The sequence below is a fragment of the Pituophis catenifer genome, unplaced genomic scaffold (genome assembly GCF_029215685.1).
Source record: "Pituophis catenifer annectens isolate HBS135680 unplaced genomic scaffold, rPitCat1.0.hap2 SCAF_11, whole genome shotgun sequence".
In the NCBI taxonomy this organism is placed as follows: Eukaryota; Metazoa; Chordata; class Lepidosauria; order Squamata; family Colubridae; genus Pituophis; species Pituophis catenifer.
The window spans coordinates 27,181,781-27,208,463 of record NW_027256891.1 but is presented as its reverse complement, the minus strand read 5'-3'; the positions used below and the strand labels follow the sequence as shown (position 1 = coordinate 27,208,463).

The following is a 26,683-nucleotide window of genomic DNA, read 5'->3' as shown; positions in this document are numbered from 1 at the left end:
ACCTGCAACCTGTCTGAATATCTTCAGATCTTCTGTTGTTGTTTTTTTAAAAGCAAGGCCTTCCTGTTTCCCATTGCAACCTTTATAGCATATCGTTTCAAAAAGGGGGAGGGGAAGGGAAATTGATAACAATGGTCATCTATGAAAATGTAAGGTATCATGATCGTGAAAAAAAAAATGGTGTGGAATATACTTGATAATGATGTACAACTTTTTTTTGTCTCTCCAAATAAAGTCAATATAGACTAGGATGTAAACAAAACATTAAGATAACACTTTGAAAAACAGACAAACATTTATCCATTGACGATAGAACAATTAACCTAGTTAAGTCCACTGTGCAAGAGCACTTTGTCTTGATGGTAGACAGGAAAAAATAAAACCCCACTTTTAAAAAAGTGTGTTAAAGTAAGGTGTTATAAAAGTCTATTTTATAGTTCTCTACTTCTATGTCTCATATAACAGAGCACTGTTTTCTTAATTGTTTTTTTTATATATAGTGCTTTTTTAAAAAAAAATGTTTTGACATTCCCACAGATCAGTTTTTGGTTAACATGGATGTTTGCCGTAGGCTTACTGTCGATGCCGAAGGGAGAGACGGAAAAGGGGGCAGAAAGCACAGAGAGCCCACTTCAGCTTCCCACCGGGAGAGGAGAAGGAAACAAGACGCACAGGGGGTGCCACCGTTTCTGCTCCAGGAGGCCAACAGGACGCTGGAAAAAAGGGGGAGAAAAGGAAACAGTGACAACAGAGACATTTGGCAAAGACGGGCAAGTCGTGTCAACACCGCTGGAGTGCCACTTACTGTTGTCTGGCTTCTACATCTGGGACACAAACATGCTGCTGTTCAGTTCATCGACCGATAACTGGGAGATCTGCAGTAAAACAAAGAGGAAAGAAAGGGCATTAAAACGTGCCCCAGAGGGGTTAACACTCTCCGCTAAATTCCTCAGGAATTCTAAGGCAGGTCGCGTGGGGGTGGGGAGGTAAGCAACCCCGGGGGGTGGGCGGGGGCGGGGGGGTGGGTTAGGGTCACAGTGCTAATCCTCTCATTTGCAATTACACCACTGCACCGAAATTTGTGCAGTGACACCCTAATGCATGTGATGTCGCTCTGACCTCAACGATTCACGCACAACTGGCTGGTTGGGAAAGAGGGGGCTTATGAACCGTTGGGGATCAAACCAACCACCCTTGAAGGTAGCATCCCTATACAGTGGCCGGCAGGCATCACCTTTAATGCAGCGTTTCGCAACTATGTCAACTTTGAAGCTGTGGGGACGTTATCTCCCAGAATTCACCAGCTAGCCATGCTGGCTGGGGAATTCTGGGAGCTGAGGTTCTTCACCTCTTCCGAGAAAGCCTGCCCTGGTTATACCACATGAATGGGACAAGTGAGCCATCAAGTAATTTCAGGAATATTCAATACAGAAACCACCACCACCATTTCAAGCAGATTGAAATGGGTCCCTCCCTCCAGATCACAGCTGATCCCTAGATCCCTAGGAAAGATCAGAGAGATCATTTTAAAGTGTAATTTAAATGAGTTGAAAAGACACTGGGGAGATTTCACGGGTTTAGCCTTGTTCCCTTTCGCTTCCATGAAAACATGACATCACAGCCACAACTTCTGGCAGACTGCCTGCAGGCGGCCCTTAACACCCTCCGGGAAAGCTGGTTATGGGTTATTGGGCTGATTTTTCCTAATCGATATATTTGGCGTGGCACCAAGTTCAGTGCTTGGCGTCTTGTCTCTTTCAGGTTAATTCTTACAGAGTGGTTATTAGGTTCCCTGTCCCAGGAAAGGCCTGGAAGGAGCCCCCCCACCCCTCCCAAATTGCAAGACTGGCACCCCAAGAGCAGAGCCAACTGGCTGGGAAAAGCTGGAAGGAGCCTGCTGCATTTTTAAAAAGATATGAACGGAGGCAAAGAGTTTGGGGCTAGGGGGACCCATGCTTGGACTCCATTTCCTTTGGAGGTGGGAAGGAAGGGAGGGACTCCAGCCTCAATTGATGAGCTGGCAGGAATCTCTCCTCCTCCGCATCAAACTTGAGCACCTCCCCCGCCCCGTTACAAATTGGGGTTCCAAATGGGCTGAACAGCTGCTCCTAGCCTGCCAAGTCTGGGAGCTGCTGCCCCAGCACATCTGGAGGGGGAAGAGTGATGCTTCTGGACCCCTCAAACTTCCCGGTCCCTTGGTTCAAAATTACCCCACCCCCACCCAGGAGGAAGGCCTGTGCCCCAAGGACCCGGCCTCCTTCATGAGGCACCGGCCTCTCCTCAAGGCTCATAAAGAGAGACTGAGGGTGCAGGAAGGTTTGGGGGAACCCAGCCCACCTTTCCTCTGCCAGGAGGGTGTCCTCGTGAATGGTCACCAACCGCCCCCAACACGCCAGTTGGCGGAGTTTCCAGAGCGGTCCAGCGGCCTCAACGGGAGCATCAGCCCCTGACCGAGCTGGGTTTCCTTCACACCCTCGCTGTCCCCATCTCTACGTCATCCCTGGCAAAACGCACCGGGCCCCACGCGGGACGTGGGCCAGCTCCTGGCCCCTCCGACCCCATGAAAGAAAGCTATTGAAAGGGGGGCAAACCTGATTGGCTGTTGCAGTTGCAGCGAAAGGAACGCTGGTGGCGGGTGTAGTTGCTGCAGAAACAGTGGTGGGCGTAGCACCGTGCATCATGGAAACTTTTCGGTAGGGAACCATGGAAGCAACAAAACAGGAGGGTGGAGCGTTTATGGAACGCGGTGGGGGGGGCGTGTCGGGAGTCACAGCGACAAGCCAAGGTGACGTCATGGAGGGAGACACCAGGAGGCGGCATGCAACCACAGAGCAAAGCAAAAAACAGCATCGGGGGAAAAGAGAACAAGAAAATAATAAGAGAAAAAAAGGGGAAAAAGCCAATTACAATTATAATTAAGGAAAAAAAAACTAAAATATTCTCAACAGTCAGTAAACATTTATAAGCAGAACAATGATGTATAAAGACTCTGGGGAAGGGGGGGGGGGTGCACGTGTGGTGATCGAAATTTCCAAAGATGGGCGGAAAAGGAACAAGTAGCCAAACCACGTTTTCTCGCGGGGGGAGGGGAGGGGCAAGTTAAGAGAGTCTGTGGTCCGCAACCAATTAGGAGAAATGGCAATTACTGGCACACAAGACCCCACCCCTTGATTTGTGAGTAAGGGTCCTTTGTGGACCTTGTTCACCTCCGTGCCCCCTCTGGTTACTCCCTTGGGGTTCTTTCCAGGTGCCCCATAAGCCCCAGGTACAACTTCTGCTGGTTCTGTCACAATGGGGTTGTGGGTGCGAATGCCTCCCACATTGCAGGTATTTTCCCCTGGGCCCACCCCAATTTCTCCCAGAAGCAGAATATGGGGGGGGGACCCCAGTGTTTGTAACATCTAACATCTTTAGAAAAGAACCAAAATAGAGCCAAGTAGTCAATGGGAAGACTAAAAATGGCCTGTAGATTTTAATGGAACAGGGGCCTTTGGTCTTTATTTTTGGTGTGTTTTTCTTAAGGTTAAGGCGTAAGGAGGGCTGCAATTTGAGGAGACCAAGGAAAGGGAGGTCCTGAGAGGCCTGATTAACTGGATGAGGCCCAAACCTTGAGTCCCTCTCTTTTTCAGAGAGGAGGGAGGGAGAACTCCCCAAGCCCCCTGGAACTGGTTTCAAAGGAGTTTATATTTTTTAGCAAGGGCAAAGTCACTGCCGGTTCCATCCACCAAGGTGCCCCTTGTGGTCTGGAGGAAGAAAGCTCCGTCCAATGACCCAAATTTACATCCTCTGTGGACCTTGTTTGTCAACTTCCACAGCCCGCCTTCTGTTCTCCCTCATCAAGGTTAGTCAAGGGGAAACAAAACACCCAGGGAAAATATGTGTGTGTGTGTGTGTGTGTGTGTGTGTGTGTCTGCACTATAAGCAAACAGACCGACATGAAGGAAACAGCGGTTATTCATGAATCGTGTTCTCCAAAGGATTGCTTGCCTAAAGCTCTCCCTTACAGAACCAGCAGAAGTGCTATAAATTCATCCCTTTTACAGACTTGACTCCTCGGGCAGCACCACCACCAAGTGTCTTCCCAGTAAGCAAGTGAAATAAGAGTGAACTTTGAGAGGAGTGGAAATACGTCCCAGAATCCTAAATTATCAAAATACCCCCAAGGGCAAGGGAATACAAAATGTCCCTGCTCTTAACACATACACATACACACACACACACACACAATCTCTTTTGTTAGCCCAGTTTTTCCTTTCTATGTCCTGCTCTTTTCTGGATTAAGACACAGCGTGGCTGTCGTCCATCTGGAATCGCGTTGGAGATGACATGTGACATCACAGCACTACATAGCCCATCAGACTGGGCTACCCGGAGATGTCGGCAAGGGTCCAAGGGCAAGGAACATGGAATGGATTTGATGACATTGTGCCGGCTTTTAAGAGTGGAACAAAGGCAAGTAGAAGAGAGGAGAAGGGGGCCACGGAAACACTGCCGAAGGGAAACAACGAGGGAGAGGTTCAGTTTGAACGCTCATTTAAGCTCGGTTCCACTGATTTCATCCTCACACTTGCCACACTATAGAGATGTGGAAGAGCACATCTCATGTGCATATCATGGGACACTGCTAGGCACGCGCGTGCATACACACACACACACACGCAACCTTCCCGCTCTCCTCCTCCTCCTCCCCCACCAGTAACCCCGACTAATCCAAAGGCCTCATTTGTGTTAGGAAAAGGTTGTGGAGAAAAACCTACCAACGTTTGCTGCGGGTGCCATGCACAGCACAGACCCTGCACGTCATGCAGTGAAGCGTGGAAAACATGAACAGAAGGGATATTTAGTTAGTGAAGCTGTTCGTGTGTTAACAGGCACACATTCTGAGTAACATGATTATTTTACGGGGCAGGGGCGGGTTCTCTAGGCAGCAGTGCCCACAGTCATGCCCACACCGAACTTGGATCCGACAGTAATTGAAACATTTAAACTTTAGCGCTGTGGCCAAAAGGGGAAACATATGCTTGGATTTTTATGCGGCAGGTTTGCTGTTCAGGCCGAGTTCCTGAATCCCTGCTTAATTCGGAACAGGTTTTTTGCAAGCTTACATTTTGCCAGTTCTGCAGGAAGGCTGCATGTGGGAGACACGTCCCAAAGGGAGAGAAGGGATGATGGGCACCCCATCTGCTAGCCGGGGCTGGAGTGGTTGGCGCACTGGCAAATGTTTTATCTTTGAAGTTGGAAAGTTTTGACAGGCCGCATTTTGTACGCTGGCTGAACAAAACCGGTGGAACACCTGAATATTTGGTGAAGAGCAGAGTTCACACCTTGGGCTTCCAGCTGCAGGGGAGGTTTTCCTTGGGTGGAGGGAGGGAGGGGCAGCTATCAAAAAACTGGCCGGGAAACTGGCCTGCCTGTAATGTTTATTCACAGCAGGGGAGATCAGTTACTCTTTGAAATGCAAGAAAGCATCTAGAGTTGCATTAGAGCAGAAGTCTTCAAACTTGGCAGCTTTAAGACTTGTGGACTTAGCATAGCTGGCTGGAGAATTCTGGGAGTTGAAGTCCACACGTCTTAAAGCTGCCAAGTTTGGAGACCCCTGCAGTAGAGAAACTACTTGTAGAAGACCAAGATATTCAAAAGAAAGGTGACATTCCTGGCCATCCACTTCCCAAAGAAATCCTTGCTGCTTCCCAACTAATTCAACTCTCTCAGATCCTCGACCCCTAAGATTCTTGGAAGGCAATGAGAGAGAGAGAGAGAGGAAGTCCTGTCTTTCGGCCCTCACCTCTGGCTCAGGCAGCACCAGCAAACCGAAGGCTCACAGCAGGGAGGGAAGTCATGCACAGCTGCTCTGGGCAAAAGCTGGGCAGTGAGGGGGCCCTTTGGAGAGTCACACGGTGGCCCCGGAGGAGACAATTCGCGCATCGAAAGAAGAGCCAAGAGGCTGAGCCAAGGCACCTACCTGTTGGGATAAAGGCAGGCTGTTGCAACTGCATGTTGGCAAGGGCCTGCTGGTAGTGAAAAACGCTTGGGCTGAAGACTGTGGTGGCACCGTTGTTTTTTTCAAGCGCTGGCCTCTTTGGTAAAGGTTGAAGGGCACCAGGTGGCAATGCCTGCAGAAAGGGAGAGTCGCAGCCGACGGAAAGGTGATGGGAGAGGAAGGGGGGTGGGTGGGAAAAAAAAGAAGGGAAAACCAGGTTTAGTCGAAGCATGTCTGGACCAGGAGAGGCGGTGTCATCTTCAAATCACTTGCAACGTCCTGAGAAATGGGACATGGGACAGAATTCACCCCTTGACAGCCGAAAGAAGTGAAACTGTGCCAACGTCAACCAGCGGGCGAGCAATCATCTTTGCCACCAATCTCAGATTGCTTTTAAAGCAAATTTAACTGCCAGGGCTAAGATCTTCCCCAAAGGAGGTCTTTCCATTCCGAAAGGGTTGGGAAAGGCCGCAGAGGCAGGGGGATTCTGGGAGGTGAAATCCCCACATCTGGAGAACGTCTGGGCCAGGGAAGGCTCAATCAAGGGAAAGGAGTAAAGGCCGCTTGCCTTCTCCTCCTCCTCCTCCTCCTTTCTTAGGCTTTGACAGTTAAGTGACTTTTAAACCCGCTGATGTTTTCACTTGGTTTTTACACAAAATTTCAACGATCAAGGATGCCGCTGGAATTCACAGACTGCAGCGGATACCAATGTAGTAACAGTTCCGATTTTCAAAAGGAAAAAAAAAAAAAAAAGGAAGGGAATTTTTTTAAAAAAAAAGAAAGAAAAAGGAGAGGAATCAACAACAATTTTCACTTGCCCAGAAACAATTGCAGTGGTACGCAAGCAACAAGCGTGAAAGACACACACAGGGAACATTAACAGCTAAAGTCAGAGATACGTCTATTAGCAGGGGAAGATTAGCAGAAACAAGGGAGATGGGGGTGTTAATGCTGAGACTGCTGGCTACAGGTGTACATACCGCTTCCTGGGCCAACTTCTGCTTCTAGGGCAGCTGTGACGCCAGAGGAGGACATGGTAAGCATTAACACTGCGGGCAACTGGCCTCTGCCGCCGTTCAATTCTCTTTATTTATTTTATTGGGAGGATTTATATGGCTGCCCACTCACTCTCAGCGGCTCTGGGCAACTCACAAACAACCCTTTCCCTATGGGGTACATCAGTAAGGCGTAGACGAAGACAAGCCTTATCTCCTCTTCTGGTGTGTGTGTGTGTGTGTGTGTGTGTGTGTGTGTGTGTGTGTGTAAGCCTTAGCAGTAGAAGCAGCTTCTCTGCCCCACTTGAATCCCTGAAGAATCACACAACTGATAAGACTGGATCTTCTTGTATAGGAGGACTGGCAGAGATAGCTTTTATATTTGGGAGGTGGGGGGGTTCTAAGAACTGGTTGGGGGGGAGGGGGGCAGGGGAGTTCAGCAGAAGCAAAGCCAATCAAAAACAGCTATCCTGGGCTGGGTGGTTGAGAGAAGACAGATGCACAAAGAGAAAACACACCCCAAAGGGTAAGCTAACTCTTCACTTAAGCCAGGGGACTTCTAGCAAATGTTGGTCTGGATGCGAAATCAAACTTGCATCCACCACTCAAGTGTATCAACCAGTTCAGGGGTGAACAGCTGCAGCCCCTTTACAACCAGGGGACTTCAACTCCCAGAATTCCTGAGCCAGCCATGCTGCTGTTGCCCATCCCTGAGCTAGTTGCTGCTCTATGATTTTGGGGATCGTAATTTTGCCCCAAGGGTTACTCAAAGGCCATTCCCTTTGTTTTTCTTTCATCATCATCATCATCATCATCATCATCATCATCATCATCATCATTATTATTATTATTTGGGGGGGGGGATCTCCCAAGGCACAGAACTCAAAAGATGCTGAGTCCCTTCATGTTTTGTTGTAAGAGACAGGTGGGATTTTTTTTAGTAGATCTGGTGACAGGATGAATTTGGCCCAAAGGCTCCTTTCCTTGGGGGTTTTCTGCCTCTGGGCGGGCGGGCGGGGGGGCTGGCTGGGCAACTTTCCAACCAGCTTCTCCTTGTCTGGAAGACCTGTGGCATCACAAGGCGTTAATGCTCACAACTGTTTCACCATCACACTTAAATGGAGAATGCGCTCACCTGCCGTGGGGGTTTTCAGCCAGCCTCTTACACATTGCCCCTCCCCACCCCAAAAAAACCATGCCTAAAGAATAGAAATGCATTGGAGGCCATAAGCAAAACCCCAGCCGGCCATACTTCTCACCATATGTTATTACCCCTCAATCCACTGCATTTCATTCCCTTCGAAATTCCTGTTTTTCTCCTGTGCAGGGCTGTTTCTCTCTCTTGAACAAAAACGCCCAGCAATTTCCTGGATTTATTATTTGGGAAAACTGCCCACTTAATTCATTCCAAATTTAGGGAGGTTCACCCCAAACTCGCTTCAGGACCTGTGACAGTCAGAAGTCACACATTTTTACAAAACCCACCCACCCCCACTTCTTTCGGTCTTGTTTTTTTTTTTAAAAAAGACCTATTATTTCTGTAAACAAAAAAGCAACCCAACCTATCTTCTTTCTTTAAAAAACGACACCTTGAAAGCTAAGCACGGGGTACAGAAGCCAGCCTCCCCCACCCCCACCCCAGAGAAAACAGGCAAGGAAAAATGACGAATGGAAATGGAAAGAAAGGGATGGATGAACTTCAAAAGCTCAAATGGAAAACGATACCCCCCCCCCCGCCCCATCCGTACACAAACTTTGGGAAGGAGGCTGCGCATCACACGAAGGTCACAACCCACTCCCTGGGCAGAAATTCCCATCAGCCCGGTGGGTTTAAGAATTTAAGAAAAAAAAAAAAATGAAGAAAGTAATTTGAGTTGGGCTCTCAAAGAGACGGTTAACATCCCACATATTTACAAGCCACATATTTACAAACAAGGGATCCACAATGTACAACTGCCCTGGACCCTTGTCCGTGAGGGTAGATTTTATAATCTTATTTTATGGCGGTTGTTAAGCGAACCAATGGGCTGCAAATGGATGCACTTTTGCTGAAAACCAGACAGAAGTGCTGGTTTTGGACAAAACCATCGTAAAACGTCGCCGTGTGACGGCAGGATGCTGCAAACCGACTGTAGATGTAGCCAGTCATAAGTCAAGGACTCCCTGTATCGGACTAGGACGGGGTTCTCATTAAACTGTGAAAATCAGCTGGCCACCAAGAGTGGCTGCCTTTCCAAAGGAGGGGCCCGGAGACCCCCTTTTCTTCATGCCCCTAAAGTGCCTCAAAGGATCCCACCCAAAAGCCTCCTGCACTGTTCGGAAACAGACGGACTGAAAAAAAAGCTGCAATCAGAGATTCTTGCAAAGCTGCACCTGGACTTTTTAATTTCTTGGGTGGGAAAGGCAGCTGCTAGTTCAAAAATGGATTTTCAAATTCCAGCAGAGAGTGGTCTTTTTTGTTTTCCCAAACTTAGGGGGCTGCAAAACAATACGGACCAAAACATCCGATTGGAAACATGTTCCTCGTGTGATGGGCAGTCTCTGGACACAACACCCAAAACAGAAAAGGGAAGGAGGGAGAGAGAGAGAGAGGGAAAAGGGGAAAGAATGAATAAAAAGGTATTCCATGCAATCTAAAGGATGGTTACATGCAAAGCTCCAAGTACCAGGTCAAAGTTTGCCTCCAGGGGTCGCTTCTGTGATCGGAGAGCTGGCTGTGTCTTAATTAGCAGGCAGCGAGTACATGGCGGTATTGAGGAAGGGGGGTTGAAGCACAACACAAAAAAACAGCAAGCAGAGATGTGTCAAAAAGGAGAGCAACGTTGTGGAGAAGGCGGAGAGAGAAAAAAAATAAAAATAAAATGAATGCATTATCACAGTAATTTTTTTTTTTTTGAAAAACAAACAAACCAAAAAAAATGCAGACAACAAAGCATGCACCACAGAGAGGTCTGCAACAGTTAAAATGGACAAAGAATAGCTGGGTGGGGTGGGGGGACTCCCCTGGAAAGCTTGGGCAGAAAGAAGCCTTTTGGTCCCCGTTTCCACGAGTAATGCAGCAGGATCAGACACTTCACTCAGGGGAACGAAAGCAGCACCACGGCACAAGCTCCGCCCCTTCCGTGGTGCCCGTGACATCATGGTGTGTGGGTGGAAAACGAGGGGCGGAGCTTCCGTCCTGATGAAGCTTCCATCACAAATTTGCTCTGAATAAGGAGACCCTTTCACTGAAGGATTCACACTAGGGATCCCTGGCCTCTAAAACTATTCTGCCAAATAGGCCCCAGGGTTTCTAATTCAGGGGTCAGCAACCTCTGGCTCTGGAGCCGCATGTGGCTCTTTCACCCCTCTGCTGCAGCTCCCTGTCACTCAAAATATGCGTCATAACCACCAGTGTGCGACACCTGTCGGCACACGGTTTATTGAGCTTTTCAACCCCCGATAGGCCAACTATGGATAAATCCAAGAAAAGTTTCAGAAGAAAAGAGAATGTTTAATTCAACTACATATGCTAGTTTTGTGGCCGCTCAAAAAATAGGCAGGCACGAGAAGGGTTTTGTGGCTCCCGGTGTTTTCTTTTCTGTGGGAAACGGGTCCCACAGGTTGCAGACCTGTTCTAGGATAATGTCTCTGTATTTTTAAAATGCACACCAAGGAATAAAGTTTAGATCGTGTGAAATTGTGCTCCCAATTTGCCCAGCTGCCCTTTGAGAATAGCTTCTGGTTTTTAGGACTAAATTCTTGGTGCTGATCAGAAGCAAGTCTCACTGTTTTCAGTGAGGCTCACTTCTGCGTAAGCAAGAAATTGGGAGGCGTGTGAAATATTAATAAGTAGCATCGAGCTTGTCCAGAAAGGGATGATTAGCGTATATTTGAAATCGCAAGATTTCTTCTCAACTTAAGAAGGAACCATCTATTCTCAAAGAATTTTGAGACAACCTCCAGGAATTCTCCATGTCTTTCCAACCACACCCTGCTTTTCTTCAAGATGACCAACACAAGGACGATCCAAGAAAATGTTCCATCTAAACAGTGCTCAGAAACTGTCTTTTTCATTTCATGCCATGACTTGGGTAGAGACAAGGCTGAAAGACCCCCTGGGGGCACACACAAGTCGGTGTGAAGGAGACGTGCCTCCCTCCCTGTTCTTTTCAGCTTTGACTTCCAGATCCCTGATTTATAGGAGGCCACTTGCTTACAGCGGCTGAAACAAACCAGAGCTGCCTTTTGAAAAATCTCTCGGTGAATGTTTCTTTCTCTGTCTCTCTGTTTTGCCCATCGATCAATTCAACCGGTCGGCCCATCAACCAACCAACCAGTTTCTGTGCCACCTTAAAAGGTGCATTGGACAGCAGGTTTTGCCATTCATCCGTGCCAGTCAGGGAGACTTGGGGAGGGGGTGGGGAGTTAATGAATATTACAAGACAGTTTGGATGATACAGCTCTGGAAACAAGCAATCGGTCAAGTATTTTAAAGCTGGATGGGTGGGGGTTAAATGGCACACTGCTAATGAAGTGTATGCTGACAAGGGACAGCATGAATTCAGCATGAACTGCGGGGAGATGGGGAGACAAGTGTTACAGGTAGCTTGTCAGGAATCAGCCCTGATCATGTGAGCCAATTCTTCCAAGCGTGACCATCAAGATGTGCTCTTTTAGTGACAAGACCCACCCTAAACCCAGAGTTGATGCTGGGCATCTTAAGGTCTATGGAGATTCTCAGCCATCCAGGTCATGGTTGTCCCAAAGGTGCTTTTTCAAGAGGAAACTGGACTTCCTTTGTTTTCCTTTGAAGACGTCTCGCTTGTCATCCCAGAAGCTTTTTCAGCTCTACTGAATGATGAGGAATGGAATACAAATCCTTCCATTCCCCACCGTTCAGTTAGAACTGAAGAAGCTTCTTGAATGACAAGTGAGACGTCTTCAACGAAAAACAAAGGAAGTCCAGCTGCCTCTTGAAAATGCAGCTTTGGGGCGATTGGCATCGTAATGTGGAACTGAATGATACAGATATGGGTAGAACAGCATAAATTGGCTTTGTAAAGGATAGGTTGGATTGTAAAAAGAAAATTCCCAAGGGCTCTTTCTTGTAAACTTTCTATGCCGAGAGAAAGAAAGAAAGAAAGAAAGAAAGAAAGAAAGAAAGAAAGAAAGAAAGAAAGAAAGAGGGCAGAGGAGGCTGCTCTGCACACGGAGCCCCACCTGTCTGAAACACAAACGCATCTTGAGGGGTTTCTGATTCAGAAAACAGGATTTGGGTTCTGATAAACAGGATTTATGGATTCTGAAATCTGTGGGGCTTCCTTCTAAACGAGCATCTCGGGGCCGAACTGGCGATTGTGGGAGGGCAACTCTGTTAAAAAGGGGAAGGGGGAACCCCCTGAACCCCCCCACTTAATGGTACAACACAACATTCAGCCAAGTTGTCGCCGGAGGCGGCTCTCTTACCATTGCGGCTGCAGCAGTCTGATTCACCTGGTGCTGAGCTGCCTTGATTTTAGCTTGCAAATGCGCAGGGGGGTGAAAGTACTTGCATTTCTCCCTGGAGCATCGGCCTTTGATGTAATCCATGCACACCGTGACCGTGTTCTCATTGGTGTCAATCATGGCAATATCGATCGGGTGAGCGTAGCGGCAGTCGTTCTCGCCCCGCGTGCAATTTCCACGCTGAAACTCTCGGCACACCTGGAAAGGCAGAGGAGGTGGGATTCAAAGAGGGATATATCCTGCTGCCCCGGACGTAGCTCTCGAGACGATCGCTCTGCCAGGTTAGTTTGAGTAAGAAGGGTGGCCATTATCAATTGGCAAGACAGAAAGAGAAACTGTAACAGTGTGTGGAAATGGCCTTGAGAGATGGACGGGGCGATATTTGGATAAGAGGCAGCTGAACCTGCAGGCAGAAAAGGGGCATGGCAATCATCTCAGAACGGAAACCTCCTTAAATTTTTGGAACTGTAAGGTAAAGGGGGAAGAGATGTCCTTTCAGTTTGCACAATTCTATCAATGTAACCTTACAATAAAATTATAGTTAGTCCTCCTGGGTGTGTTTCTCGTTTGGCACAAGGCTGACGGAAACAGAGCAATCTGCACCCAAATTCTCCCATCGATACCTTACAAAATAAGGCAATGGAATCCAAGCCAATGCAAATACCTCTAATTTATCTGTCCTCATGAGTTTCTGCCCCGCGGAGCCACCGGGTACCGAAACCGCAGGGTTGCTGGACACCAGAACGGGGGTGTTTGGTAAGAGCTCTGCAGGCATCAAGCCCATCCCTGGAGAAACGTGGCTTAAGTAGGGGCTGAACGCCATGGTGGGGCTGGTTGCAAGCGAAGGAGTCACAGGAAACGTTGTCTGTTGGGGAAGAGCAAGCAAAAGACAGGCTGTCATCAGATGAAAAGAGTTGTATGGGACCTTGTAGGTCATCTAGTCCAACCCCCCACCCAATCACCGAGCAGATGGCCATCTATCAATATTCATCTATGGGCCTCCACCATCCATTCCTTCCCTGGTCTTTAGAAGGACTGACGCATCATGCTGCTGGCAAAAGATACACCCAACACTCAAGACATTTTGGGGGCATTTGATTCCTCCGCCTGCTCTTATGGATGCCACAGATTGGAAGCGCACGGGATTCTTGTCCGTGTGGACAGGACGTACTCCAGAAAACTAACATCTAAGTCTACGAAGCCAGAAGGTTGGCGTCTCTTGAACAGAATCTGCCACAAATCTTCTGGTGCTCCAAGGGCCGTCTGATTTAGGAGGGCAGAAGCTTTTGTGGTCTATGTGGAGTTTGTAACGCATGGGCCGTTGTCCTGAAATAACCTGGAAGAGCAGGAGCAGCACAATAACCTTAGATCTCATCGCTAAAGTGCCAATTTTGAATGCTGATGTTGGGCTTTTGGGGAAGGTCAGGGAATCTGCTGACGTTCCACCCGCTCCAGTGCTTTTTCTCACCTTGAAGTCACCGACACAATTTTTCAAGCTGGTGTTGAGAACTCCCTGACAGATGCGACCTGTGTGGTCCAGGAGTATCACCTTGCTTCATCTTCACCTTGTTGGAAACGCGGCCCTATCTTAACTCTAACCTTTCTAACCCAAGAAGCCCCCCCCAGCTGGCTCTTGTCCAGAAAATGACTCCTGTCACTTACGATCGGCTGCAGCTGAGCTCCAGGCACCATGAACTGCATTTGCTGTGCAAACATGGCAGCGGCTGTCTTTTGCTGGATCAAGTTGTTGCGCCCGTTGATTTCAAGTTGTGTTTTTAAGTGTGGTGGAGGGTGAAGATATTTGCAGTTTTCTCGAGTGCACCGACCCTACATGGTTTGTGGGGGGAGGAAAAAAAGGAAAAGCAGATCTTCAGAAGCAGAATCCCTGGGAGACCAGGATAAAATGGATTATTCAGCGCCTGGAGGGAGAACGTAGTATCTCCCACGTTCACTTTTCATTTTTATGCACGATATCAGCACGGAAAATACATGACAAGAGGCAACTGTTTTTAAATTTATTTTTAAAAAAGAAAGTATATTTAACAAACAAAAATTAAAAATACTCCCAACAGTGAGGATGTAATAAAAAAAAGTACGTATAGTAGTAATAAAAATAAACTAAAACTTTAAGTAGTAACGTACAATTTGAGTGTGCTATTCTGTAAAAATAAAATTAGCTTTCCAGGTTTACAAACCCTGTGATTATATCCTCACTGGCCCCTGATAGGTTCCATTATTCAACTGAAATCATAATAGACAATCATCTGAAACACAATTAATGAACTTAACAATTGTTGATAAGAAAGACCCTCCTGAAGACAGCAGAAGAGAAGAGAAAGAACTGGAGAAAATCATAAAATACAAAGATCTGCAAACAGGAGAATGTCTATGGCAAAAGAAAGCAAAGATAGTACCAACAGGAATAGGCAATGTGCAATCCCAAAACATCTGGAGCACCAATGGCATTGACAGAATCACAAAATCAGTCAACTGCAGAAGGCAGCTTTAATTGGAAGAGTTTATATCCACATGTGCCTATCCCAGGTACTTGGGAAGGACTTGATAGGTGGACAAAAATGCCAGATTCAGTTTGAACATCTGGCTGACTGGACAACCAACCATGATAATACTAGCAGCATGCCTGTCATGAAGTTCAACTCCCAGAATTCCTCACATCAGCCATACTGACCAGCGAATTCTGGGAAGTGGTCCACCCATCTTTAATTGGTCAAGGTTGAGCTTATGGACACCTCAGCCCTGCACACAGGCTTCCCAGCCAAATTTAGAATAAACCCTCTTGGTGTGTGTGTGTGTGTGTGTGTGTGTGTTAGATGTGTGTGAAAATACGCTATCAACTTCTCAAGCAATCCAGTTCCTTAGCCAAGATTTTACTGGGAACATGCGTTGTTTTAATTGGCAACTCCGCAGAACATTCAATCAGCTTGGCTGTTCCATGTGGCTAGAGGGGAGAGGGCAGGATGCACTACAGACTGAAGGAGGAGGGTGGGATTCCAGAGGACAGGCCCCTTCCTTGAATCAGCATGCTAAAATAAAAAAAAAAATGCTATTCCATCTGTTGACTGAAAGGTGTTAATAAGTCCTAACTCTAAGAAAAGCATGTGTGTGTTGTGTTTTACTTGTCTTCCTTTAATCAAATTCTTGTTTTTTATTAATAGAGAGTAGGTGGTGTCATGGTTAGGGTCCTACATAAGGACTGGGAAAAAGTAGAGGAAGGAATATTTTATAGGTCATGAAAGCAAGAAGTCTGAAAGCCATCAGGGAAGAATTCCCATAACTACTGGGTATTAAACATGAGCCCTATTTATAGTGAAATTAAGATTTGCCTGAACGTATCTTCCGTTCTGTTCTGTTCTGTTCTGTTCTGTTCTGTTCTGTTCTGTTCTGTTCTGTTCTGTTTGCCTGAACGATGCAACAAGCTAAACGCTCCTGCCTTTGGGAAGGGCCCTCAGATGGCCCGGCTTCCATCTGACTCTTGTTTGATAACAGACATTTCTGCTATCAGGCTGATATTATGATACAATAAAACAAGTAATTCCAAGTGCTCCTTTCTGGTCAGCTTCAAAAACATGCAATCTGTTCCTTCCTTTAGTGCATCGTGAGCCATCCATTAAAATAAGGCTGCCTCACCTCCCATCACCCATCCGATCACAGCTCTACAGGTTAATTTAATGCCGTTCAGCCAGGGCTGCCCAGGCAGAAAAGGGCTCAACTGCTGGGGTCTTCAGGGGTCTGCCTATGGAGTCATCTTGGAAACAGGGCTGGCCACATTCTCGGGGTGGGGGGAGGGGGGAATTTTAGCCTTCCCATTTTAGCCGATAGCTCTGAGTGTTCTTCCCACAAATACCAACTGGGCATTTGCCGTAAACTCTGGTTCACCTCTTGGGGATCACCACGTTTGGCTAGAGGCTGACTCCTCTTGTGACAGACGCCTTGTATAGCCGAGGGGACGGCCCTTCAATCCCGCTCTGGGCCAAGGTTGGGCTTCAGTGGAGACTTCAGCGTGAGATAACGCCACACTTTTCTGCAAGTCTCCGGTTGCCCCCTCTCCTCTGACCAACACACAGGCCCCGATGTTTCCAGGACAAATCTCTTAATCCCATTCTACAATTCTCTCTGAAGGTCACCTGGGGACGGTGGCGCTGCTTCCCCTGAGGTTTGCTACAAGCATCACAAGGGCACAGCCGCTGCCCACGGCGGCCCCAGGGCAGAGAACGGCCCAGAGAATCAATGCGGCCTCCCTCCCTGCTTTTATGGTGGCTGCAGAAGGTTCTAGCCAGGGACGCTGACTCTGTTCTGAATTGGAGATGTTAAGGGGCCCCATGTCTGAATGCTAATGCATGCCTTTAGCTGCCTTCTTGTATTTTTGGATGGATGCATACACACACACACACACACACACACGCACGCAGAGAGAGAGACACACACATAACAACAACCCTGAGCCTGTGATAAGTACTGATTTCAGCTTTTGGAGAAAGTGTCTTATTAATGATCACTTGAGAATGATAATGCACCTTTTATAATAGAGGAAGCACATGCAAGGGGCATATCTTAGGGAAAGCCCCCTCCTCGTGCGGCAGAGTTGGGAGTGCTAATTCCTCATCTCCCGGGGAGCCCCTAAGATATCAAGAGCCCACTAGAAAAAGGCAAAAGGAAAGAGAAGAAAAGGCCTTGCAAAGGAGCCCTATTTCATTGAAGGGACAGGTTGCGGAAATCGTTAAGGGCCAATGTGTGTTTGTGTTGTCACATAATTTAGAAAAATCAACTGCTTTAATTAACATAAACAGCTCTTGGACTTAAAAATAACAATCCATCTGAGCTGACAATTTGTTTTCAATCTGGGAAAGAAATCCGTGCCAAGAAATGTACTGCATTTTTAAAATAGCTCCCTCAGATTACAGAAGGAGAGGCACAAAGGTGACTCAATCCTTTTATTTTAGCCAGGCCCGCAAACAGTCTTAGAGGGAATCAGAATGATATGAAAGAGCTAATGGGTTCTTCCTTCTGGGAAAAAAAAATTGTTTCCTTTGGAGGTTTGGGGAACAGCTATAAGCGACTGAATAATTACGATAACAAAACTTCTGGAAGGTTAGCAATTATTTTGGATGTACCGTAAAGAAATCTGGACTGTAATATTAATCAAAACAGCCTTCCACGGCAATGAATTTATGAACTAGACGAGGGAACAGTGGAATTTCCCCAGCCTGAACGACTAAGAAAGATGTTCTGTACAAAAGTCAGCCAAGGAAACTTTTCTGCAGCAAGGAAGCTAAACTTAAAATATACTTTCTAATCGCGCTGATTCAGCTGGACGGAAGGAAAGGGATAAGAATTAATATGCAAAAGCTAACTTGCAAAAAAGGGGTTGCCAATAAGTGAATTGTTACAGGGAGATTTAGAGGTAGAATCGGAGAGTTCTCCTGGCAAGGAATTAAATCCTCCAGTTTGAAACCTGGTTTACACCTGCGGCAGAAATGAGAGTGTAGAAATGAGCTTTGCCAACCTGCATACATTTTGTTTTTTAAAAACAAAAACAAACTTCTGCACACACACACACACACACACACACACACACACACACACACACCTTACATGCCAAGGCTGCCATTCTTTCCTCTGAGAGTTTTAAGATCTGAAATTATGCCTTTCATGTCCATCTCCACTTTCCTGTGTTGGTTAAGGAGATGGCAAAATGCCCCCTTTGCTCTCCGAACAATGCTTTGGGATGGAGGGCTCCCAGTCATTCGTGTCCTTCCATGCTTACAAACATCCCACCTTTGCCCACCTGTTTCCAGCACAAAATGCCAGAAGAAGAAGAAGGAGAAGGAGAAGGAAAAGAGGAAGAGGAAGAGGAAGAAGAAGAAGAAGAAGAAGAAGAAGAAGAAGAAGAGGAGGAGGAGGAGGAGGAGGAGGAGGAGGAGGAGGAGGAAGAAGAAGAAGAAGAAGAAGAAGAAGAAGAAGAAGAAGAAGAAGAAGAAGAAGAAGAAGAGGAGGAGGAGGAGGAGGAGGAGGAGGAGGAGGAGGAGGAGGAGGAAGAAGAAGAAGAAGAAGAAGAAGAAGAAGAAGAAGAAGAAGAAGAAGAAGAAGAAGAAGAAGAAGAAGAAGGAATGCTCCTTCTCCTCCTAATGCTCTTCTCCTGTCAAATGAAGTCAAAAAAATTACCAACTGCCAAACTTTCGGCTCTCAATGTCAACAAAAGATTCTTGGATTCCTAGGCTGAAAAGCTAAGAGATCATCCCCCAATGCAAGCAATGGCCAGGAGAGGATGGGCTTTGCAATCCAGCATGAAAAGTAAACAACTTTTTTAATGCGACTCCTTGAAATCAGGTCCTATTAAACCAGGTGAATTAGAAAGGAACGGCCTGGTCTTCCCAAATATTTCCCAAGGTGCTGAATGCCAACAGGGAGGATGCCAGCCAGCCTGCTTTGGCTCAGCCTTTGCACCAGGGCGTATGTCTTAGCCGAAGCCTCTCTTGCTTCAAATCCAACCGTCTCGCTGAGGCTGCACAAACCCTGGCCAGCAATTCCAGGCTCACAAAGGCAGCGTGGCTAAGGCCTGGCTCACATACTGGGCCGCTTCCTGCTTTCACGGCCCCCGCAGCAAAGCTCCCCTATCTCATTTTCTCTACCCAGCGCAAAGGAGCAGATTAAGTGGCAATCACAACTTAACAAGATTAACTGTACAGACACACACACACAATGCCTCCGTCGGTCCTTCCACTGGCATGTAAATCGGAAGGAGGGTATTGCTGGAGACCCAGAAGATGCGTATCAATCCGTGATATCCTCTGCCACCATTTCGTCCCATTGTTTTTCCCTCCCAATCCTAATTTCTAACAAGTCCGTGGAACATTTGATAAACGAGGAGCAGCTCTCTTTCTCAAGAACTCATTAACCTTTCAAGAAAAAGCAGGCATCCATAAAGAGCACGCCCAGGCTGCAACTACTGCCTGCTACTGTGGGGGTGGGGGTGGGGGTGTGGAAACACGGGGGACACAGCGTTGTGCCCAAATCTGGCCTGGACAAAACATGGCACCCGCCACTGCCCACTCTCTTCTGCGGAAAGGAGAAATCAGATCTGACTGGGTTTGCTTCATTCACAGAATAAAAGGGGATTTCCCTGCACCGTCAAGTTTGGATCCTGGATGCCACCGTCTCTCTAAAGGTAGTCCTTGACTTATGACTACAATTGAGCCCAAACTTTATGTTGCTAAGGGAGACGTTTGCCAAGTGAGTTTTGCCCCACGTCACGACTTTTCTAACCACAGTTGTTAAGTGAATCATTGTAGTTGTTAGTAACCTGGTTGTTAAGTGAACCTGGCTTCCCTGTTGACTTAGCCTGCCAGAAAAAGGGGATCACGTGATCCCGGGACGCTGCGACCGTCATAAATGTGAGCCAATTGGCAAAAGTCTGAATTCTGATCACGTGACCATGGGGATGCTGCATGTCGCAAGTTTGAAAAATGGTCGTACGTCACTTTTTTCAGTGCCGCTGTATCTCTATAAACAGTCACTAAACAAACTGTTGTACGTCAAGCAGTGCCTGTACTGTACTTCTGCCGGATCATCCAAATGCTTTTTATCCACAAACCGCTTAAGGTGCGGATGTCGCTTTCTTTGGGAGGAATATCAAAATAAACCACATCTCCTTCCTACTTTTTCCTGCTCCGGCTGAGAGGACCGGGCTGGGTTCTCTGGCAAGTCAGCCATCCCACATGAGAGGCAGAGCAACAGCGATAAAAGGGCTATTAAAATCCCAAAGAGACCCTCCCCTCGATAGATCAACACCAGGGGTCTGAGGCGTGACAGGCTGCTATTCAGCTTGGCCTTTCATCCTCCACTCGCACAAGCCATTCTCGTGAAGCCTAAATCCCCGTGAGAGGCTTCCTGCGCCACTTAATTGTTCAGAGGGGTCCAGGATCCGGAGATGGCCGCGTGCAGGCACGAGCCGGCTGCCCCCAGCCCCTCCAAGACACGGAGAGGCGATTCTCCAGGAGAACAAAGAGGTCACAAGAGGAGAACAAAGAGGTCACAAGAGGACAAGTCCGCTGCCAAGGCCTCATCAACAGAAGAGTTGGGAAGAAGGCAAGAAATGGGAATTTCTCCGGCACAAGCCAGAGAGGATCAATAGCCAGCAGGGTTGAACCATGGTGAAAGTGCTCCCCATCTCAGATTTCAGGAAGAAGCTGGAGAGCCCCCCACCTCTCCAGAATGGCTTAAATTGCTCTATTACACATGGCAGAGGGTTGGACTAGACCAGGGGTGTTATCCAACCTGGCAACTTTTAAGACCTTGCGGACTTCAACTCCCAGAATTCGCCAGCCGGCATGGTTGGCTGAGGAATTCTGGGAGTTAAAATCCACAAGTCTTAAAAGTTGCCAGGTTGGACTACACTCCTGGACTAAATGATCCTTGGCCCCTTCCAACTATCATTTAAAACGTATAGGGCACATCATTCCCTCGGGTAGTTTGCCAAAGATTAGACAGGTTTGTTGCATTAATGCTACAAGAGCTAGCCCAGACGCGGGAACATATTCTAAGCCAGGGTCAATGGCTTAACCGTACTCATGAGCCTGGCTGCACCAGGGGATTATGGAAGCAGTTGGATACAAATGCAGGTAAAGACTGGGGAAATGCACAATGGTAACCTGGGGACAACCTCCCCACCAGCAGAAATATAGCAGGTTGGGGCAAAGTCAGATGGAAGTTGAGAATGGTCAGATTCACGTGCTGAAGCAAGCCGCCACATAACCTGATGAGCTTTAGCTGAGTATCTTTGGGGAACCCAGGCTGTGACCTGCAGGCTGCCATTTCTGGTGTGATGCTGAGAACAGCCGCTGAAGGAGAACCAGGCCCGACCCTGATCTGTATCTCTTACTCCCCACAACAGCTGAACCGTCTCTTCGCCTGCAGCTTCCTCAACTCAAGTTAAAAAACAAACAAACCACACAGTTGGGAATCAACCACCAGACTTCCTTCTCCACGGGTGGCCCCACAGCAGCTTTTCAAAATGCATTTCTCTGGGCCTGTGAGAAACTGGTGCATTTAAGGACAGTTTGGGAATATTTCCCATTTGAGACGTTTCTCAGCCGGCCTTGCTTCTAGCAGAGCCCAGTGAGCGAGAGCTCCAAGTGCCTTGGGATGGCCAGCCAAAGACAACTTTCCCTCTGATCCTTTTCTCCCTCTGGCCCCACAAAATGCAGGAAAAGAAAAAGAAAATGCTTTAATTATCTTTTCAGCATACGAAGAGGGGAAACCCCATTTTGCACAATATATATCACAGCCAATTAATAAATGGTTGAAAGAAACGTCTCCCACGTCCCAAGGAGGGAGAGGACGGATGTTATCTGATGCTTGAAAAAGTTCAAATTTGAGAAACAGAGCTTCACCTCCTTGCAGGCTCCACCTGTGAAAATCTCCTCCTCCGCTCAGTGACGTCCTAATTTTCTCAGGGAGGCGACTCACAAGGAGCCACAATCTCACTTCTCCAAACTTTTAAGGCCGCTGAAGATACTTGGGCCAAATAAGAACAACTCCGGGGCCAATGCCACCGTTCCCCCCTCCCCCACGGCCCAGGGGCGAGCTGGCTCCCGCCATGCAAGCAGCTACACGGGAACCAATCGGACAAAAAAAAAAGGGGGGGCGCTCGCTTCCTACGTGCCAGCCATGAGGATGCTGCGTGAAATTATCAAGAGCTCCTGAAATATTTATGTGGCTTCAAGCTCAGCACCAGCCATGGCAGTTTTTTCTGCTCTTCCGCTTGCCAGGTTGTCCCTGTTAACAGCCTTCCAGCAGAAAGAGCTGCAGGAGAGAGAAATAAGTAGGACTGGAAAGAACCGATCGCCACGGAATATTAAAACAAAAGCTCTGCTCTCAGAGACCAGATGGACAGGAAGTTGCCCTGGAATGTACCCACTTAGCAATCGGATCCTTTATATCTACCTTCCTGGAATAGATTAACTCAAGTGTGCAGAGATACCTGCCTAGTTAAGAGACCATGATCATAGGAATAAATACTGTCAGGAGCATCTACGGGCCCTGTTCAAAGAAATCAAGATGGCAGCCTCCACAGCATGATCCAAGCTTCCATTCTCACGGACGCTATCTTGGGACTTTTTTCCGACCATACCATGAGGACAAGCCTGAACACTGAGATTTCTAATGTGGATGGCTCTCCTATATCGAGTTCCCTCAGAGGAACCTTGCAGCTTACAACTTGGGAGTAGAACATCTCTTCCTTCTATGGATGAGAAAAGGCATTGCACTTTTTGGCTAATGAGAAAAAGGGAAGACGAATCCGTGTCTCAGAGGGAAAAAGGTCCATCTAAACTAGCACTTTAATGCCAGCACCAAGTGTCATGCATGAGATGAGACTCTCTTTAGAGATTTTAGTGGCATCCCATCTCTGAACATGGGCATTCCTTCCGTATGGCTGTTTTGAGCATCAGCTTCCTATCTTGGATCCCAGGCCACCCTCTCGTTCCCCAAATGCCAAGGGGATTAGCAGAAACAGGACTTGCGCCCACCTGCATGATGGGAGAAAGGAAAAATATGGACAAATGCTTGCTCGAGGCAGAGAGGGGAAAATGGAACAGCAATAGAGAACAATTGAAATAAGCCAGCCTTAATTTAGAGAAGGGCATCTCCAAGGCTTTTTCTTTTTTCTTTTCAAAGAAAGAATGGATTTCAGGAATTGGATGGTTTAGAAACCTTTCAGCAGGAAGGGCTGCCCTCTTTTTATAATTATGGCCACAGCTCACTCCCCCAGAAGTCTCCAGCATTTCTCTGCAATTTCTCCTGTGCATTTTTAAGGATTACTGTCGGTTCAATTACCTTAATTGCATGGCTGGGCTCGATGTAACACGATCTGTACAGAGATGGCTGGTTACAACATCCTAATTGCCACGACTTTTTCCCTCTGATACACAGATTCGTCTTCTCTTTTTCTCATTAGCCAGAAAGTGCAACGCCTTTTCTCATCCACAGAAGGAAGAGATGTGCTCTACACCAAGTTGTAAGTATACACCCAGTTCTTCCCTCCTGCGCCCCCACCCCCGAGTGAAAGAGCCAGCAGGCAAAGCAACCCCAAATCTAACAGGAGACAAAGGAAAATCCCTGCTGTCTTCTTGGAGGTGAACTGGATCAGTTCTGCTTCGTGAGTTGAGCTAATTTGTTTTCACGTCCAAAACCCAACATGTTCAGGTCTTTTAAAAAAAACAACAGCAACACCTTGGTTCAGTCATTGTGTTGGCTGCATCCCAAATACAGGAGTCAAACTGATTTGCCACGCAAAATATTCAGCTACTGAACAAATGTCACAGAAAAGCAATGTAAACACTTTACTCTTGAAATCCAAGGTATTTGTGTGGTTGCTGAAGTTCAGAACTTTCAAGGACAGAGCAGAACAAAAGAAAACAGGGGAAAATATTTTCTGAATATATATTCGGAAACCCTTAAGCAGCAGCAATTTGACCCAACGTTGCTGAAGGATTGGGGAATTGGCTATGTAATGCTCACTTGAGAAACCAAAGGATGGCACTTTCCAAATACATCACAACAGAGACAAGATGAATTAATCCCAGAATGGAAACATTTCTTATTCCAATTAATGCCCATATCTATGGGGGAGTTTTTCCCCCTCCCATAAAGGCCCATGGTGAAGCTATATGTCAGTGTTTCTCAACCTTGGTAGCTTGAAGATGGGTGGACTTCAACTCCCAGAATCCCCCAGCCAGCGCTGCTGGCTGGGGGATTCTGGGAATTGAAGTCCACCCATCTTCAAGCTACCAAGATTGAGAAACACTGCTATAGGTTGCTATTTGCATCTCAACACTGCTCATCACTGCTATTTGCAACTCAACACCTGATAAGGTTCTTAGGCGGTAAGACACAAAACCTCTGACGCTCCTTGGAACAACGGAGAACAAAAATTAAGCGAAGCCGTCACTCTGTGAAACCACAACTGGTCTTACAATTGGACTCCGATTCTCCTTAACTTTACAGCAGAGGTCTTCAAACTTGACAGCTTTAAGACTTGTGGACTTCAACTCCCAGAATTCTCCAGTCAGCTATGCTGGATGGAGAATTCTGGGAGTTGAAGTCCACAAAGCTGCCAGGTTTGAAGATCTCTGCTTTACAGGCCAGCCGAAGGTTGTAAATCCAAGGAGAGGTGGTATAAAGTTATTTCTTTTTTTTTTCATCACCGCTGTGAATGACTGCTAAATGAGGCAGTCGCTAAAAGAGGACTACCTATGTTCGGACCGGGGGAGTCAAGAAGCCATTTCACATAGATCAACATCATGATTCCCCCACCTCCTTTGCATTCTTGGATCAAGAGGGCGAGAAATACACGAAGGCCATGTTCAGTGAAGGATTGGGATGAAGTATGAAGAGAAGCTGCTGCGTTTCCAGCTAAAATTGGCTGTACAGAGTAACAAGGTGATAGAACGTGTAGGCCGGTGGCAAAGGCAACCGTCACTCAAAAAAAATAAAATAAAATAAAAAAAATAGCTGGGATGAAAATTCCTCCTCCTCGGTGAATATTCTACTCTGGCTTTTCTTTCTGCAAAGCAAGGCTATGGCCGATGTTGCAAGGTCCCTGCAGCCCCCTTTCTGGGGATGGGGGGCCCTGTATTGTGGTTGTTATTTGGCTGAAGAGGAACGAACTTCCAGCCTGTTTCTTTCCTTTCCAGATGGAATTGTGGGCTTGCTTCAATCTTTTCGGGCCGGACATTTTACTTCCCTTCTCACCAGGATCGGTGGATAGCAGTCTGCTGCTAAAATAAAGGGGAGTCCAGGGCTGCATTTTGAAAGTAGATGTACTTTTTTTTTTTTAAAGCAAAAGGCTGGATAAATCAAGGGCATTTAGGAGGACCCCTTTTGCTAGAACACCATTTGCTGTTTTCATGCCTGTGACAGCCTGCACTAGATGCTTGTCCCTGCAGTTTATGGCCCTTATGGTGAGAGTCCATGCAAAAACTTCCGTTTATTTGTATCCTGCCTTTTTATTATTTTTACAAATAACACAAGGCAGCGAACATAGCCAAGACACCTTCCTCCTCCTATTTTCTCCACAACAACTCTGTGAGGTGGGTTGGGTTGAGAGCCAGTCACCCGAGCAACCTTTCATGCCTAAGGCAAGAGTAGAACTCACCACCATCTCCTGCTGACTGGAGCAAAGTCACCCAGGCAGCTTTCCTGCCTAGAACTCCCAGTCTCCCGGTGATTGGCCCAAAGCCACCCACATGGCTGCCATGGCTAAGATGGGGCTAGAACTCACCGTCTCCTGCTTTCTAGCCTGGTGCTTAACCACCAGACCAAACTGATTCGTTACGGACCTTCATATTTGCATTGGCTGCCATCCAAGCCCTTTGCTCCTTCCTTGTCCTTGTGGAGAATCAAAAACTGATTTGCACAGATACACAACCTGCATTGTTCACCTCTGAGCTCCCAAAGTTGGGGAAAGAACTGAATGAGCCACCAGGAAAGGTATATTTAAAAAAAATAAAAAATAAACAACTTTCTGGTTTCCAGAGCACCTCAGCAAAACAGTTGCGTTAGCCCATCCTTACCTTCAGGGAATCAAAGCAGGCGATAACGCGTCCGTTTTCCACGTGGCAGCTCCGGGAAGGGTGGGCAAACTTGCACTCTGTGTCAGAACGAGAGCAGGTTCCTCGCTGGAACTCCCGACAGACTTCCAGCGTCAGCCATTTTGTGTCACGGACCAAGGAAACGTTCAGCGCCATATTTAAAAAACTGCCCCCAAAAGGGGGTAAAAAGGAGAGGAAAAGGGGAACACGACGTTCTTCGGGTGAATACTAATGATTTCTTTTGAAGAAAGGGAAAATGTCTGTGTGTGTGTGTGTGTGTGTGTGTGTGTGTGTGTGTCGGGGGGATTTCTTTATCAAAAGGAAATTCAAGTTAAAAATGTGAAGAAATAACTTTGTTGCTTTGGTAAAATTTCTATTCGTCAGCACTTAGGTTTCATCGAACTCAAATTATGCTTGTCGAAAAGAAAAGGTTAAACTTTTAGCCAATCATAAAATAGAAATCTCATCAGAATTAACTAAAAAAATCAAATTAGAGGCCAGCTCCTAAAAGTGCAATTGTCAAAGTTAAAATAGAAATGTTATATATTTATATATGTTTTTATATATATGTATATATGTATATGTATATATATATATATTTATGTATATAT

General features: G+C 46.9%; 1 protein-coding gene across 2 annotated transcripts; it reads right to left on the bottom strand.

Moving 5' to 3' along the window:
* Window positions 1-350: 350 nt before the first annotated feature.
* On the bottom strand, window positions 351-26,683 carry MBNL3 (muscleblind like splicing regulator 3). Of its 2 annotated transcripts, XM_070952170.1 has the most exons (9): window positions 26,055-26,683; window positions 14,125-14,289; window positions 13,127-13,327; window positions 12,424-12,660; window positions 5,963-6,113; window positions 4,758-4,793; window positions 2,592-2,686; window positions 806-875; window positions 351-713 (listed from the first exon to the last, which is right to left on the bottom strand). In XM_070952170.1, exons 1-8 carry the CDS (start codon window positions 26,226-26,228, stop codon window positions 819-821), a joined length of 1,116 nt encoding a protein of 371 aa, XP_070808271.1. In that variant the 5' UTR covers window positions 26,229-26,683; the 3' UTR covers window positions 351-713; window positions 806-818. The 2 variants fall into 2 exon arrangements, with proteins under 2 accessions (XP_070808271.1, XP_070808272.1); XM_070952171.1 differs by lacking the exon at window positions 4,758-4,793.

What these genes read in the sequence shown, in the direction of transcription:
- MBNL3 (XM_070952170.1), bottom strand. Translation starts at nt 26,228, where the DNA reads ATGGCGCTGAACGTTTCCTTGGTCCGTGACACAAAATGGCTGACGCTG. An exon ending in CCTGCTTTGATTCCCTGAAG is followed by an intron (nt 14,290 to 26,054) that starts GTAAGGATGGGC and finishes CAAACCATGTAG; the next exon opens with GGTCGGTGCACTCGAGAAAA. An exon ending in TGAGGACAGATAAATTAGAG is followed by an intron (nt 12,661 to 13,126) that starts GTATTTGCATTG and finishes CTGCCTTTCCAG; the next exon opens with GTGTGCCGAGAGTTTCAGCG.